The sequence below is a fragment of the Kogia breviceps genome, chromosome 2 (assembly GCF_026419965.1).
Source record: "Kogia breviceps isolate mKogBre1 chromosome 2, mKogBre1 haplotype 1, whole genome shotgun sequence".
In the NCBI taxonomy this organism is placed as follows: Eukaryota; Metazoa; Chordata; class Mammalia; order Artiodactyla; family Physeteridae; genus Kogia; species Kogia breviceps.
In genome coordinates, this window is record NC_081311.1 from 40,203,869 (window position 1) to 40,221,381 (window position 17,513).

The following is a 17,513-nucleotide window of genomic DNA, read 5'->3' on the forward strand; positions in this document are numbered from 1 at the left end:
AGATTCAGTGTCAGGTTTATTTAAGAAAGATCCCAGTTTGTGGGAAGACTGGATATACAGCGCTAGGAATTTGATTTTTAACTCCACAAAAACTACTGTGAATTTCTGAGCAGAGCGATATTTTATCAGAACAGTAATCAAGGAAAATGATTCTAAAATCTTTGCTGTTTAGTTTGGTGACAGAGAATCCAGAAGAGGAGCTATATGTCACTTGTGAACAAAAGCTTAGGAAAGACTTTTTGTTAAGAAACAAATATAATTGAGTGGATTAAGTGTGCTTACAGTAAGAAGTATTTGTAGTCATTGGTCACATGACTGAATGATGATTTTGGTGTCCTTAGTCATACAGTGAAGTTGGGAAGGGATTGATGGTAATTTGGGAAGGAAAATGAGGTCACGCATGATGAGAAATGTTGGTGTGAGTGTCCTAAAGAGAGTAAGAGAAAGGTTATTTGAAAAAGTTTGAGAGGCCAAATCATCTCATTCTTAAACATTCTAAAGGATAATATGATACTATGAATGGCATTAATGGCCAGTCTTATAATTGAGCAATTATTATGTGCCTGTGCTAAGTCCTTGTTCTTTTATAATTTACATTCCATACAATTTACTAATTTAAGATATAATTCAGTGACTTTTAGTATATTCAGAATGTGTACATCCACCACCACAGTCAAATTTAGAACATTTTCATTATTGTAAAAGAAACCCTGTACCCCTATGCCATCATACTCCAATCCTATATCTCTCCCAGCCCTAGGCAACTAGTCATCTACTTTCTGTTCCCATAAATTTACCTATTCTGGATATTGCATATAAATGGAACCAGACTTGGGTCTACTTGCCTACTGCACAACAAAGCTGATCTATAGACACCAGGTTGTGGTGAACGAAAGTACAGCATTTGTTGCAGGACACAAAGCAAGGAGAATGGGAAGCTGATGCTCAAAAGACCCAAGCTCCCTGATAGCAACATTTGCGGTGAGGGCTGCAGGGTGCATGGCTTTCTTCTGATTGGTTGATGGTGAGGTAACAGGGTGATGTTTTGGGAATCTTAATCATCAACCTTTTGGTTCCAACTAGCTGGGGTCTATGTGCTCATGGTTAGCATCCTCTGCGTGGGTGGATGTCTTAGTTTCTTCAGGACAACTCAAAGTTATATATCAGATTGTTATGTATATCCCTTGAGGAGGAACTACAACTCTGTTTAGTTGCTGAACTGTCATTTAAGCTATCATTACTTTTCTTGTTTGACTGCTTTTCCTTTGTTTCTGTATACCCTCACTTTCCTAATTATTAACTGCTTCAGTTTGATCTTTGGAACTAAGGGAAGGTCTAGGAGACTAAAGCCTTTTTCTACAGACAAGAAGTGGGGAACATGGAGGGGCTTTTGTACCTAGGAGGACCCCACAGGGTCCTGCTTGGCTTCAATAATGTGTGGTCCTTGTGACTTGTTTCTTTCACTTAGCATGTTTTCAACGGTGATTCATATTTTAGCCTGAATCAATACTTCATTCCTTATTATGGCTCAACAGAATTCCACATTTTGTTTATCCATTTATCAACTGATGAAGCTCTCTTTCTACATAACTTTAATCTGCTATTTCCCCTGACTGCCAGGTAGAGGGGTGTTTGGTAGTTTTCTTCCACCCTCAGTTTAACTTGTTAAAATATTATATTGGATCCACCTTGTTTTGTTCTCAGTGGTACATGAGGACAAAGTTCATCTTCTTTGTGTGGGGAATAACTTTCAAACCAACTCTTCTCATTCCCACCCTGTTCCAGGACATTTGAACAACTGCTTTTGAGAGTAAGTTCGAAAGCATTCTTTTTAATCTTTTTATAGTTCTTCAGAGTATTTTGCAGGATGTGTGGTTATTCTTTGTTTTTGCTTCTGTTTTGTTTTCTGTCTGGTTTTTAAAAATGTGAAGGTAGATAAGTGCTTGCTCTATGCTCTGGAGAATCCTAACTACTTTAAAGGGGAAAGAAATACAAATGTCACATCAAGTATAATCTAAGCTATGAAATAAAAATTCACATTGTGAGAAATGTACTGCTGGGTAAAATAAGTTACAGTGCAGAAACGCTTGTACTAAGTAGAGTGGGAGGTTGACATTTTTAATTACAGTTGGCCCTTGAACAAGCACAAGTTAATCGGAGTAAAATTTATAGTTGTCCCTCCCATATTTGTGGATTCAACCAACAACAGACCATATAGTGATACTGAAAACTTGGCCTCTGTGTGCCAGTGCCAGTCAAATCTCAGAGACGGAGCTTTGGGTGAAGTAGAAAAGAATAGCTTTATTGCTTTGCCAGGCAAAGGGGGACACAGTGGTCTCCCACCCTTGAAAACTGTGTGTCCCAACCCGGGAGGATTTCCTAAGGAGTTTTATAGCAATGGTTCAAGGACAGGGTTGCTGATCAGATTAGGGTGTGTGCAGAGCCTGCACTCCTTTAATCTGGTCTCAGGTAATCTCTAGATGAGCTTCTCTGGTTCCTTTAATCTGGCCTCAGGTGGTCTCCTCTGGAATGAAGAATGTAACTGCATTTGTTGGGAGGTTTAGTTCTGTAAAGAGCTCAAAGATATTGTTATGCGTATCCCTTGAGGTGGAATCAGGACCCTGCCCTAAGGCTGCACTATTGTTTCTTGGCTACTCTTCCCTTGTCTCTGCATCCACTGCTTTCCCTTATTAGCAACTGTTTGAATTTCCCTTTTGGACTCAGGGAAGGTTATGGAGGCTGGAGTCTGTTCCCTACAAACAAGAAATGGGGGACATGGAAAGGCTTCCATGTCCAGGAGCCCCACAGGGTCCTGCTCAGTTTCAATAGTACTGTAGAATTTACTATTAAAAAATATTGGCATCTAAGTGGACCCCTGCATTTCAAACCCGAGTTGCTCAAGGGTCAACTGTACTGTTTTTTCTCCTTCTGGACTACATAGGCAATATAATTTAAATGAAATCTTCAAGCTTTCCCACAAGTGTGATCACAGCAGTGGGTCATTTTCACTAATATTCCCATGTATTCACTCATGAGAATTTACTAATCTCCTCCTATTTACAGTCAGACACTGCAGGATTACATGATTGGCCCTTCAGTTAGTTTAGTGTATACTAACTTGTGTAGAAAGCTTCATCACACACCAAACTCTTTCACATAAGTTTCACTTACTAATCCTGTGAAGCAGGTAGGTATTATTCCCATCGCACTGATGGAGAAACTGAGTGCCTGAATGTCTGATATTTCAAGAGCAGTGAAAACCAGAATATTAGCTTAGAACTTCTGGTTTCAAAACTCTTCCTTCTTCTGCCTCATAAGAGCCATTACAAAGGTGTTAAGCGAACTTGGATAAAGGAGACGTAATCTCTGATTGAAGCAACATCATCTTGTTCACAGTGGATTCTTTTCTAACCTTTCTAGTCTTAGGTGAAATTGGATTAAGCACCCATTTGACATCCTGTGAAAAGACTGGTTTCCTCCCCTAAAATATCTGCAAATTCCTGAGTCCTTAGTTTTTTATAATTACGTAATTTACATAGTTACTCCAAGATTTCCTGCTTTCCAACTTCGCATTATCACTCATTCTTCATTTCCTTGCCTCTCTGTTTATTGATGTATCCAAGCAATGGATCTTTCCTCAAGCTCTTATCTTCATACAAGCCGGTCACACAGGAAATTCCTGTGAAGCAGATTAATTTGGAGAGAAATGTAGGTCATTAATTCTGGCAACAACTAACTGAATATTGTACATTAGAGATCCCTCCTACTAAAAGTCTTCTAGCCTCCTCAACATGAGGCTTTCCTGCAGGCCCATTTCACTGAAATCTCCAGCTTGTTGCTCTTCATTTTCTTTTCCTTGCCCCTGCTCATTTATCACTCTCCTCCTTCCCACTCCTAAATTTTATGAACCAAGACTTTGGACACTGCCTCTCCCTCCTTAAAACTGCCTATCAAAGTATTTTTTCTTTTAAAAAGAAAAAGGAGAATTTCCTCAAGAACTATTTTTAACCTATATATTTTTTGTCTGGCCACATGCATTACCTAATTATCAAAACCTATTAAATAAGTTATTATTATACCAAATCTGTAGTGAGGTAATGGAAAAATAGAGAGTTAAATAACTTATCCAAGATCTCCAATCCAATCAGTGGTAGAACCAGGACCTGATATTCTCAAGTATGCCTGGAAAAAGGCTGTCATTCTAACATCAGTAGGATATTCTTATAAGTCTTGCTTCAAACATTTTTCATAATCACTTCTATTTCAGGTGACACCTGCTGGGGAGAATTATTCAGTAAAGTAGCTTTGTGTCTTTATTCTAATTCTATCCTAATCTAGTGGCACCATGGATTACTTAAATATTGCAACCTAGTATTAGCCTATTTTTAGCTTGCAATTTACATCTAGTAGAGATTTTTTTTAAAGTGGACGTCAAAATTGTCCCTTTAAATGTAGAGTGTTTTGTATACACATGGACATAGTTGACTCCAGGGCTTCCAACTTTGGCACTACTTACATTTTGAGCTGAATAATGCTTGGTTGTGTGGGCCGCCTTGTGCATTGTAGGATGTTTAGCAGTGTTCCTCTACCCTCTAGATGCCAGCAGAACCTCCCTAGTTTCAAAACCTCCCTAGAACCAAAAATGTCTCCAGACATTGCCAAATATCCTCTGGAATTAAAACTGCCCCCAGTTGAGAACCATTGTGTTATATCAAAAACTCTCCCAAGGGACTTCCCTGGTGGCGCAGTGGTTAAGAATCCGCCTGCCAATGCAGGGACACAGGTTCGAGCCCTGGTCCAGGAAGATCCCACATGCCGCAGAACAGCGAAGTCTGTGTGCCACAACTACTGAGCCTGTGCTCTAGAGCCCATGAGCCACAACTACTGAGCCCAGATGCCACAACTACTGAAGCCCGCGCACCTAGAGCCCATGCTCTGCAACAAGAGAAGCCACCGCAATGAGAAGCCCGTGCACCACAACGAAGAGTAGCCCCCACTCGCCGCAACTAGAGAAATCCCGCAAGCAGCAATGAAGACCCAACACAGCCATAAGTAAATGAATGAATGAATGAATGAATTCATTTTAAAAAAACCTCCCAAACTTAATATTATAACATAACAAAGATAAAAATCGTATGATGAGTGCCCACAAGTCTGACAGTGATAATAGTACCTGTCATTTGCCTGTCTCTAAGTAACTACAGACATGGCCATTCATTGTTTAGGCTAATTGAGGTGCTCATGTATCATAGAAATAATAGAGCAAAAATGCATTATACATGGCTAGAATTAAGCTTAATCAACTTGAGACAAATTATCTTTTCAACTGATTATTCAGGGAATGATCCTTTCCTTTCCTATGTGTGAATATCTCTTCTCTGGCCTGTCTTTACCTTTCTTCATCACTAGAAATTGAAATTAGTCCACAGATAATTTATTTAGTGCCTTTTGAATACTTTAAAGTGCTAGAATTTCAAAACATAATGTGTAGAAAGATTATAGAATCACGATATTTGTGAAATCCTTCCAGAGTCCTATTCATGTCATGTCAATGGTTGAGCCATCTACAGTAGACTTAGTAAATTCTTACTCCTTAAGTATCTTCAAGGACAGAAGTGCTGCAATGTAAGTTACTCATTCCAGACTTTCACTCTGATGATTCAGATGATTTTCTGTATGCAAATTGCTTACATTTCAGTCTGTTTCCTCATGTAGGTTTCCTTTGTGGATATGTATGCCCTAAGACCTCAGAGTTAGAAACCAAAACAAAAAGTGAAGTTCAAGTATATTGATGTGCATGTTAACCTAGCTCTCTTTCTCTTTCTCTTTTTTTTCATAAGTGAGATTTTTAGTTCTAGATGCCTCATTTATGTTTTTTATTTCATATTCAATATGTATTATAATCTATGGTAATTTAGTGCAAAGAAATATTGTATCAAGTATATGTATAGCAGTCATGACCAGAAAGGAAATCAGATGTGCCTAATTGAAGGAGAAGAAACAAAGTTCTTTACTTATGTGGCTTGAACTTCAACTAGCCTCTTATAACTCAGATTCTGTTTCATTCCATTTGGATGACTAGTACTTTTGTGCTTCTAGTAAGAATTATTGCTGTGATATCAAAGATGTGACTTCTCTGAATGGAAAGCTTGGTCCCATCTAAAGTATTATAAGGACCTGATGGTTAAAGAAACTATGAAAGCACAAATAGTTTAAGGAAGAAAAACCTATGGTCTCGGTCTCTCGGTCTCTCTCTCTCTCTCTCTCTTTCTCTCTCTCTCTCTCTCTCTCTCTCTCTCTCTCTCTCTCTCTCTCTCTCTCTCTCTCTCTTTCTCGGTCTCCATCTCTTTTATCGTTAATCTGTAATGAGAAACTGCTAAACCAAAAAAAAAAAAAAAAATTAAAACAAAAAACACTAAAGCAAACTTAGGAAGAAAACACATAATACTAAATACTAAAAGAGGGCAATTCTTCACAGGCTTTTATTCAATGGCCAAAAAATGATTTTTCAATCAAAATTAACACCTCATTTAAGGAGCAGGAGTTTAGATCCAGAGAGACCATATCCTTTTGGACTTGAAATCAAACTTAAATAGAAAACTGATAAGGTGCTGACACACTGCCCTTCTTTAATTCAAGAACAAACTTTCATCTCATAGTGAGACAGTCTTTTTCCTTATACTGGCTTAAAGAAGACATATATAAATGACTGACAAGAAGTATTCTTAAGGAACACTGTGTAAGAATATAGTGTGTGTCCCTGGCAATGAGATGGCTTTTTCCTTTAGTTAGCCCATAGTAGCCTTATTAATTTCTACTTTCTTCCCAGATGACAGTAACCCCCATCTATAATGACCCTACAAGGCAAGTTCAATATAATAGTATTGTTAATCTACTGAGAAAGCAGAGAGTAAATCCTAAAATTTCTCATCACATGGAAAAAAAAATTGTGTGTTTATATGAAATGATGGATGTTAGCTAAATTTATTGTAGTAATCATTTCACAATATATGTAAGTCATTATGCTATAGACCTTAAACCTACATGCAATGTTCTATGTCAATTATATCTAAATAAAACTAAAAAGGAAAAAAAAAACAAGATACATAAGTAATCTCATCTCCTAGAGAAAATGTATATATGCTGGTCACAGCATAGCTCAACCACCACAATGTTGAAACTTCCTATTGCATCTAGGAGCTACAGAAACCCTCATGAGAGAATACATAATGTAAAAGCTGTGGTCTCAAACCTACAAAATCATGAACATATTTGAGAATGAAAGAGATGGAAGGTCTTGTCTAGATCAGACCTTTGATAAAACAACTGTCTCCCTTTAAAGACCAATCAAGTTGTCTTGAATGTTCCAACCAGGATTGTTGGAACTAAGCACAGAGTGTTCATAATTAGGTTATTGCCAACCATTCTGTCTCAGCCTGCCAGGAGTAAATCTCTAAACTGATTTGCCTTATCATGAAAGTCCTATGGTACAAAACCACCGGTTAGTGAAAAACCCATGAAGATAAACAAAGCCAGGAGATTCTGGGTCTCCTCGTAAATTCAATGTCTTCTTTTATTTATAGGACCTACTGATTCTTATAAAAGATAAATAAAAGTATGGATGCTTTATTATGGATCTCTTAACACTTAACATTTCCCAAAAGTGGTACATAAATAGTGATACCAAAGAGCAACAGGTAGGTTGATTATTGCTCAAAGTGGGAAAATGTAGTACTTATGACTCAGCCCATTGCAGATCATAAATGGGCATGTGGTACCTGAAGGAGAATAAAAACTACAGTCAAGTTACTCTGATAAAGCTTTCAATTATTCATGCTAATGGCAGGAGTGATAAAAAGAGCCAAATGAAACTATAAATAACCCTTACATTTTATCTTAGCCAGCATTCCAACATCTCTTGCACAAATAACTTTAGCAGTTTAGCAAAGTTCAGATAAAAATGATTTGAATGTTTCTTTTCTTTCCTGGTAGAGATAGGGCATAGTAAAAATAACACCAGTATAGTATCACATTGAAAAAAAAATCAAAAATGAATAAAAAGCAGAAGTAGAAGACATAACCACATTTTGGATTATTATGAGTTCCTCACGTAACAGTTCTAATAGCCTCTCGTCGCTGCTGGGTTTAGCCAGGAAAATCATGGAAAAAGTCTAGAACTCTACTAGGATGCTTCGAAAATGTCCTTCTGCTATTCTTTAAAAGAAAAGTCTTTGATTTGAAATCTAACATATTTGAAAATCAAACTAAATTGAAGTATTAAAACTGTCATGAATAAATGCTAAGGATTCTCTTGTTTAAAGAAATAGAAATTACATTAATCAAAGCTGACCTGAGGTAAATTCATCAAAATATATTCCTAAAGTTAACAGCAAGTTATAATTATATAAAAACCCCCAAGCTGACCTATTTCTACAGTGCTGTAAGCCTCTGCACAAGTGTGCTATATATTCGGCCTACTTGACTTTTTCCCTATTTGTTTCTCCACATCCCTCCCCTCACAACCAAAATTACCACACGTAGGCCTACCTACTTTCCATGCACATGGAGTTCATTTAAAACAAATCTTGGTTTTAGACACTGTGAAAAAGAAAGGAGTATATATGAGGGGAGTGGCTTCAAAATGAATCTAATACTTTAAAGGAGGTTGATCAGGTGGGAATAAGAGCTGCTGGGTGTATGCAGTAAACTTTTGACTGTCTTGTTCTTAGTTTTCTTAAGTGAACCACTTGGTCCGTACTTGGAAATCCTTTGTAAATGTATAATCACTTCTAATTTTGCTTCAAGGCTGGTGTGTGGCACAGTGAATGAGCTTAACCATATTCACATTTCACATTAATAACTCACCTTATTGGGCTCTTGGAAATGACAGCACTTCTAAATGTCTCTCAAAAAATTCTCATTAATGCCTTGTGTGTACCTTTCTTTCTTTTTAGTGCCCAGTTGATCTCGCCTCCCTAAATTATTCACTCCCCATCCACACAACAGGTATGAGGAAGGATAAGTGATCAAATTATGACTCAGGGTAACAATTTATAAACACTTTGTTTCTGTTTAACGTTTAGATCTTTCTGTTCATTAAAAAAAATACAGTGCTTTGTAGACTTTTCTCAACTATTATATGAGATCAGATCCCTTTCTTCCTTGGCTATTGTGAATATATTGAATCTGCAGTGTTTAACTTAATCTGGAAAAGATTTTTGACATCCAGCTTTCTATTTTTGTTTCAGCAAGTATTAAAAAAATTTTTTTTGCTATTCTAATTAATATGGGATTCAACCTTCTGTTACCAGCACTAATTATTCATATATATATAATCACTTATACCTATCTTTTCCAAAAATGTGAATTAATCTTGAGAAAATTAAGAAAATATCAGATCAGGAAAATGAGCTTTAACCCGAAGTGAGTGTTTGCACAGATTCGAAACCCCAGAGTCCTATACAATTATGCTGTGAACCTTCTAGAAGTCATATGAGAATGGAAATATGAACAGTTATAAGATGAACTGTCCATAAGTTAAAACAGATCAGTGTTATATGAGCATTGGTTTTTCAGAGAAGTAAGGGGCTCTAGGACCAAGTAGAGTGGTCACTGGGTGGAGAGACATTTACAGTTTCCCAGAGGGAGGAATATCTGGATTTTATAAATTAGTTCTGATGTGATGGGTCCACAGATGCCTTTTAAGAAACCACTGAGCTAAAACAAGACTCCCAATGTCTGGTCTTTTTTTTTTTTTTAGATTGGTTAGTGGTTAAGAGGACCTAACTCTGAAACTGTCCAGCAGGATTCTTAGCAGTGGTCTAATTCCTATGGATTCCTTGCCACTGAAGACTGTAAACCACGGGACCCAAAGAGACAGAGAAGCAGACTTGTACAGAATGAGCTGTGTATGAAAGTTCTTTAGGCATTATTCATTCTGCTCTTAGTTCTAGTAATATGGTTAAAGCTAGAGCTTTAAGTCAAAAAAATTTTATAATGTGTGAGAAAATTGTGACTATGTTATTCATGGGAACCTCCACTGTAAGACTATAGTCGTCAAAGCAATACTACAACAAATGTTGGCTGGACATAGCCAAGTAGGAAGGAGTACAAAAATACTGCATTCTGCCAGGTAGATCAGTGTGAATTCTTGAGATTCTTCTTTCTTCTTTGGGTGTGATATTGATTAAAACCCCCAAAGTTGTCTCCTCAGCCCCCCATAGGGAGAAAATCTGAAACAAATCCTTTCTCCATTTAAAAAATAAAAATGAAAAAAATATTATCCTACATGGACCTTGATTGGTTTCTATAATAGATGATGGAATATTGTGCTTCAGTGTAATCTAATAAGCCCTACCTACATTTAAATGATAAGAAACATAATGCAAATAATACCAATAATAACAGGTGGTATTTACTGAGATTTGCTATATGCCAGCACTGTGCTAAGCATTGCACCTGCTTTATCTCATTTCATTTTATAAACTATGCAATAAGATAGGGACTTTGCTTTTATCATTTTATTAATGAAGAAACTGAGGCATAGAAAAATTAACATCTTGCCCAAGGACACAAGGCTAGTAAGGAACTGATAAGAGAACCAGAACTTAACTCCTGGTCTGACTTCAAATGATGTATACAAGACTTAACTATGTTGTATTCTGAGCCTATCTTTCATTCTTGAGTGGCAGATGAAATTTCTAGAGGAAGAGGCTTTCCATTGAGAGAAAGGGCTGGGTAGGGATGTCATGGGGGGAGGAACTGAAGCTTAAAAAAATATGAATTTCCTGGGCTGGTTTTGATGTTCCTATCAAGAGAAAGTTTCCCTTCCTGAAGTCAAGAAGTAAGGCATGAAAAAGCTAGCCTTTTTGGTGGTCATACCTGCATAAAAGTATTTCCAAACTTTTAGGATTGTTGGATACATTCATTCCTAAATAGCTTCCTAACACACAGAGGAGGAACAGATACAGAGTTCAAGAGTACTGAGTAGATTTTGTCTGAAATTTTACCCTAATTACTGCAGCATTCTCTCTCCATTGAAACCATTCAGATGAAATCGTTTTCAGGGTAGAACAGTGCCCTCTGAAGGATTGATCTCGCATCAGTGGTACATGAATTCAGCTTTTTAAAAAGTTTTTTAATATATAAGGTTTTATCTCAATAGGTATTTGAACAACCCTATAATTTTATAAATATTATTGCTTAGGTAAAAGTGGATTGATTTTTTAAAAGGAGGGAATAAATGTAAAGCTAAAACTGCAGAAAGTTAAATATTACAGGAAGCACATAGATAAAGTGATAATTATGAAGGCCTGACGTTTGGGCAAACTTGGTAGCATTAGTTCCTTTCAGTCACTAGCTACTGCCAAGCGTTAGGTTTTTGTAGACCGTGGCTAAGTTACTGGGAGGAATAATAGAAGGGTAGGATTAAGTGTAGAATAGATTGTGTTGCCTTTTTATTTCTTCCCCCATTACGTTAGGTGATGGAATTTTTAGTGTACATAGCTATGACTTTTTAAAAAATGCATTGTTTTTCATTTCCTTCATGAATAGCATTTCCTTACTTTCAGGCAACGTTGTATACCCAGTGCATGCTGTTTACTTGGATTTTTCCTTCTTTAGCATTTCATTTTCCAAATCCTTTGTGGAACATCAACAGTCCCAGTGTCTCTTTCTTTTTCCTTAACCCTTATAGTTTGGTTTCCTTACAGTCCATGTTGCAGGGCTGGGAAGCAGATGAAACAGTCTTGCCCAAGTCAGATAAGATGTTTAAAAATAAAAGATGCCATGAGCTGCAATTAAATAATGCTCTAGGATCAAAGTAATTTCCCTTTGCATAATAGCTACCTTTACTCAGATGAGAATTCCCGAGTGTGAAGTGTGCTGTATAAGATGTACACACTCAATTTTTCTTTCAAATTCAAAATGACTTTAAAATTGGAATTACCAGAGTTTTCTAATATTGCACTTGGAATAGTTTCACATGTTGCCATTTTTATCTCTGTCTTTTTTTGGTGTTTTCTTTTAGCCTCATCTCTAATCTTATCAGTGATCAATTTAGGAAAGGATATGGATTTCTTAACTTACATATTTTTTTGCATTTCTGGCACTGCATCTTGAGGATGACTTTGTTTTAGTTGGTAGCTGCTTTGCATTTTTGAAAATGAGCCTGGCCCTCCTCATCTCATCTTGCAAATGCAACAAATGAAATGAAGCATGAGAGAGAATCTAAATGATGTGTTTTTCCTTCTTCTTTTTAGATGGTAAGGTTGAAGTTACAAAAGAAGGTGTGAAGCTGTGCACGATGGGTCCAGGAAAAGTATTCGGGGAGTTGGCTATTCTTTACAACTGTACCCGGACGGCGACCGTCAAGAGTAAGGCTGTTCTTTTTTCTTCTTTTTCTTTCAGATATTTTCAGTGTCTTTTCCGTAGACCTGTGAGGTGTTAACATGCCTCTCGGTTTTAATCTTTGTAAAGATTAAAATAATCTATATTCTAATTATTGCTTTGCAATACAGTTGATATTTTCCTCCTAAAGGATGATTGTTAACATTGAGCTAAATTTTATTGCTGACTTATGAAAAGTATCCTTTAACCTAGAACTCCTTAAATTAGGATTTACAAAATGATACAATTTTATAAATTAAACAGAAGCAAGACTTTTCATTTTTCTGCCTTTAAAGCCTCAGAATCATATTTAAGAAAACTTTACGTATCTGTCTATTTTGGGTTGCATTCCCCACATAAATTTCACTTATTCATTCAGTAGTTTAGACAAATTGAGGAGAACTGTCCTTCGTCTCATTCAAACACTGAGTAAGATATCCTGAATTCTAGAACTGCGTCTGGGTATATTCTTGTCCTCAGCTGCTCATCAAGCTGTATATTACAGCGTTTTTCTTTTCTACTGATTGAGCTTATTTTAAATCAAGGCGTTAAAGCAGCTTGTTTCCCTAATTTTACATGTATGTGTATATATGATTTCTCTAGCAACTTTTATTGCTTGGTAGAAGCAGCTGCAGTAGTTAGAAGGGAAAGAAGTTTGTTTTAAATATTCCTTCTTCCTGAGTACAGGATGTAATGAGTGTATAACAAACAGAGCTGAATGCCAAAGCCAACAGTGGAGAGTCCATTGCATCTTCAGGCAGAGGTGTATATTTCATGTTTGAAAAGTTCTTCTGACACATCCTGTGGATGATTGCAGTCACAAGTTACTTTGATTAGGCTGTGTCATTAAAACAATACTGTTGGCAAAACGACAAATTGTTAATGTTAATTAATCTTGTCTGGGTGTCACTGACTATTTTATAGATTGCTTTCTTTTTTTTGCCTCCCAGAAGTATGGCATATGATTGACAATATGATATTAAAACTTGGGTTGTAAAGAACTCAAGAAGGCATGGCCAGCTAGAGTCACAGAAATTCTTATAGGTCTTGTTAGTGAATCACCTTTTTAGTCTCTGAAATCACTGTAACATCAATGGCAGTTGGGGCCCTTATTGGATGAGTCTTTCTTGGCATTTGATTCTTGATCTCTGAGAACACAACTCTTTTGATTGGTAGGCACTGCCATGTTTTTATTTCATGTGATTATTTAATTATATGACTCAAAGAATAATGAAGCCCGATGAACCATAAAAGATTCTGCCAGAACTTTAACTCACTTAAAAAGTAATTTAACTAGAAAAAAGAGCAGTGATGACTCCATTAAGTAAACAGATTTTACTCTCATGCTTCATTTTCATGAGAAATATATTACTTTTAAGGCAAAAAGGAGCCATAATAGCACATTTCGATTAAAACAGGCTTTCTCTGTATTATGAATAATTTTTTTAAGATTTTAAAATATTTAAATTATAAAAAATATTTCAGCCTTGTGTACTGCTCATTTAATCTAACTGAAACTACAAATTTTCCAAAGACCAGCAATTGATAGTAACACGGTGCTTAATATTTTGGAATATTGAATTATTATTAAAGAAATACTTTAAATAAACTGAATCAAATATTTAAATTAATTACATAGCAAAAAATTTTTTGTAAGATGATTGCTTGGCTTCATGAAAGTCAGTTTTCTTATTAGGTTCTTATAAAATGCTGTTCGTTTGCACTAGCCTCTGTTGTTCTCATGCTTGGTAAATTTAAATAGACATTATGCATCTGATTGAACAAGAAGGAACTGGCTGTTGAATGCAAATTATGATCCTAACTGTTTTGGGTTCAGAACATCCATCATTAAAGGGAATGAGTGATAGAGCAAGTTCTTTAACACAGACTCGGATGTCTCATGAGTGTGTATGTGGTTGTGTGTGTTTATCGTGCCCAAAGATGTGGAGGTTGTATTCAGAAAAGAGTCTGTGGTTGATGGTGTACAAATACATCTCTGCATTTTTAGATGCAGAGGTTTTGTGCATGTGTAAGGAATAATATCTATTAACAACTTCTGAATGTTGTGTAAGAACTATAATGTGTGAATAATGGTCATTTGTTTCTCAGGACCTTTTGTGCTGTCTTCTATACTATCCAGGGAGGTTGTACTTATGATTGATGATTATAGTTCTTAAATACTATTTTTAATTTGTTTAACTTATACTCTCAGTCTGATCACTTTATAATTCTGATTAGATTCCATCATGGGTGTTAGTTTCAGCAAATGACTACAGTGATGCTATCTTACTCTTAACATGTGACATTTTTAAATGTCCTTATTTGGCTCTTTAGATCCAGTCATTTCTCAGAATTCAGGATTGTGCTGAGTCTTGTCTATTTTTTCTTAACCATTATTTGCCAGTGATGACCACTTGGAGTAACTTTCAAAATGCATTCATCTACTTGGGTGTAATAGTCTGAGTCTGAGGAAATTGCCCTTCCTACTCAATAGCTTGTCTATCCACACCTCTTTTCTTTCTCACTTATCTGGCTTGTGACCCCTTTTTCCCCAACAATACCCACTTTCTTTCATGATTGAAAATGTTGATTCCTCTTTTCTTTTTCCCTAGATTAGCCTGAAAGCTGCCTAGTATTTTAATGCATTTTTAATTGCACACAGTCATCACTAAATCCTAGGTGTGACGTTCACGAGTTCCTCAGTGTACATGAGTCATTTCTTGTTCACAAGAGCACTTTATGAAATTGTATCAGGCCTTAAATAAATACATTCCAGTGACTTCCTCTGATAACGAATGTGAACCTAACACCTGTGAGTAGTCTTTTTTTAAAATAGAATATAAAAAATAGTTGTCTTATTTTTTTATATTGAGGTATAATTGACATATAGCATTGTATTAGTTTCAGATATGCATGATTCAATATTTGAATATATTGCAAAATGGTCACCACAATAAGTCTAGTTGATATCCATCACCATACATAGTTACAGAATTTCTTTTCTTGTGATTAGACCTTTTAAGATCTACTTTCTTAGAAACTTTTAAATACACAACACAGTATTATTAACTCTAGCTACCATGAGTACATTACATCCCCAGGACTTATTTATTTTATAACTGGAAGCTTGTGCAACTTGACCCCCTTCACTCATTCTACCCTCCCCTCACTGCCCCCCTCCCCCCAAAACCTCTGGCAATCACCAATCCGTTCTCTGCATTTAAGAGCCAGAGCTCTTTTTTTTTTTTAAGATTCCACATATAAGTGAGATCACAATGGTATTTGTCTTTCTCTCTCTGACTTATTTCACTTAGCATAATGCCCTCAGTGTCCATCCATGTTGTCACTAATGGCAGGATTCCCTTCTTCTTAATGGTTTAATAGTATTCCATTGTGTATATATACACCACATTTCCATTACTAATTCATTCATTGATATACCTGTCATTTCCATATATTGGTTATTGTAGATAATGCTGAAATGAACATGTGGGTACGTGTATCTTTAAGAGTCAGTGTTTTTCAGAAAAATATATCAGTGGAATAGGATAGAAAGCCCAGAGATAAACCTACTCACATATGGTCACCTTATTTTTGATAAAGGAGGCGAGAATATACAATGGAGAAAAGACAGCCACTTCAATAAGTGGTGCTGGAAAAACTGGACAGCTACATGTAAAAGAATGAAATTAGAACACTCCCTAACACCATACACAAAAATAAACTCAAAATGGATTAAAGACCTAAATGTAAGGCCAGACACTATCAAACTCTTAGAGGAAAACATAGGCAGAACACTCTATGACATAAATCACAGCAAGATCCTTTTTGACCCACCTCCTAGAGAAATGGAAATAAAAACAAAAATAAACAAATGGGACCAAATGAAACTGAAAAGCTTTTGCACAGCAAAGGCAACCATAAACAAGACAAAAAGACAACCCTCAGAATGGGAGAAAATATTTGCAAGTGAAACAACTGACAAAGGATTCATCTCCAAAATTTACAAGCAGCTCATGCAGCTCAATATCAAAAACACAAACAACCCAATCCAAAAATGGGCAGAAGACCTAAATAGACATTTCTCCAAAGATGTACAGATTGCCAACAAACACATGAAAGGATGCTCAACATAACTAATCATTAGAGAAATGCAAATCAAAACTACAATGAGGTATCACCTCACACAGGTCAGAATGGCCATCTTCAAAAAAATCTACAAACAATAAATGCTGGAGAGGGTGTGGAGAAAAGGGAACCCTCTTGCACTGTTGGTGGGAATGTAAATTGATACAGCCACTATGGAGAATAGTATGGAGGTTCCTTAAAAAACTAAAAATAGAACTACCATACAACCCAGCAATCCCACTACTGGGCAAATACCCTGAGAAAACCATAATTCAAAAAGAGTCATGTACCACAATGTTCATTGCAGCTCTATTTACAATAGCCAGGACATGGAAGCAACCTAAGTGTCCATCAACAGATGAATGGATGAAGAAGATGTGGCACGTATATACAATGGAATATTACTCAGCCATGAAAAGAAACGAAATTGAGTTATTTGTAGTGAGGTGAATGGACCTTGAGTCTGTCATACAGAGTGAAGTAAGTCAGAAAGAGAAAAACAAATACTGTATGCTAACACATATATATGGAATCTAAAAAAAAAATGGTTCTGAAGAACTTAGGGGCAGGACAGGAATAAAGATGCAGGAGTAGAGAATGGACTTGAGGACATGGGGAGGGGGAAGGGTAAGCTGAGACAAAGTGAGAGAGTGGCATGGACATATATACACTACCAAAGGTAAAATAGATAGCTAGTGGGAAGCAGCCACAAAGCACAGGGAGATCAGCTCAGTGCTTTGTGACCACCTAGAGGGGTGGGATAGGGAGGGTGGGAGGCAGATGCAAGAGGGAGGAGATATGGGGATATATGTATATGTATAGCTGATTCACTTTGTTATAAAGCAGAAACTAACAAACCATTGTAAAGCAATTATACTCCAATAAAGATGTTAAAAAAAAAAAAAGAGTGTTTTATTTCTTTGAATAAGTATCCAGAAGTGGAATTGCTGGGTCATAGGGTAGTTCTATTCTTAATTTTTCGGGGAACCTCCGTACTG

At 36.4% G+C, this 17,513-nt stretch overlaps 1 protein-coding gene across 2 annotated transcripts in view; it reads left to right on the forward strand.

Annotated features, from left to right (window-relative positions):
- The window catches only part of PRKG1 (protein kinase cGMP-dependent 1), a 1,199,831-nt gene that overhangs the window by 453,780 nt on the left and 728,538 nt on the right, over positions 1 to 17,513 (forward strand). For both annotated transcript variants that reach the window (XM_059053703.2, XM_059053702.2), the window contains exon 3: positions 12,261 to 12,374. In XM_059053703.2, coding sequence (XP_058909686.1) covers positions 12,261 to 12,374 — 114 coding nt within the window. The remainder of the gene's footprint in view (positions 1 to 12,260; positions 12,375 to 17,513) is intronic.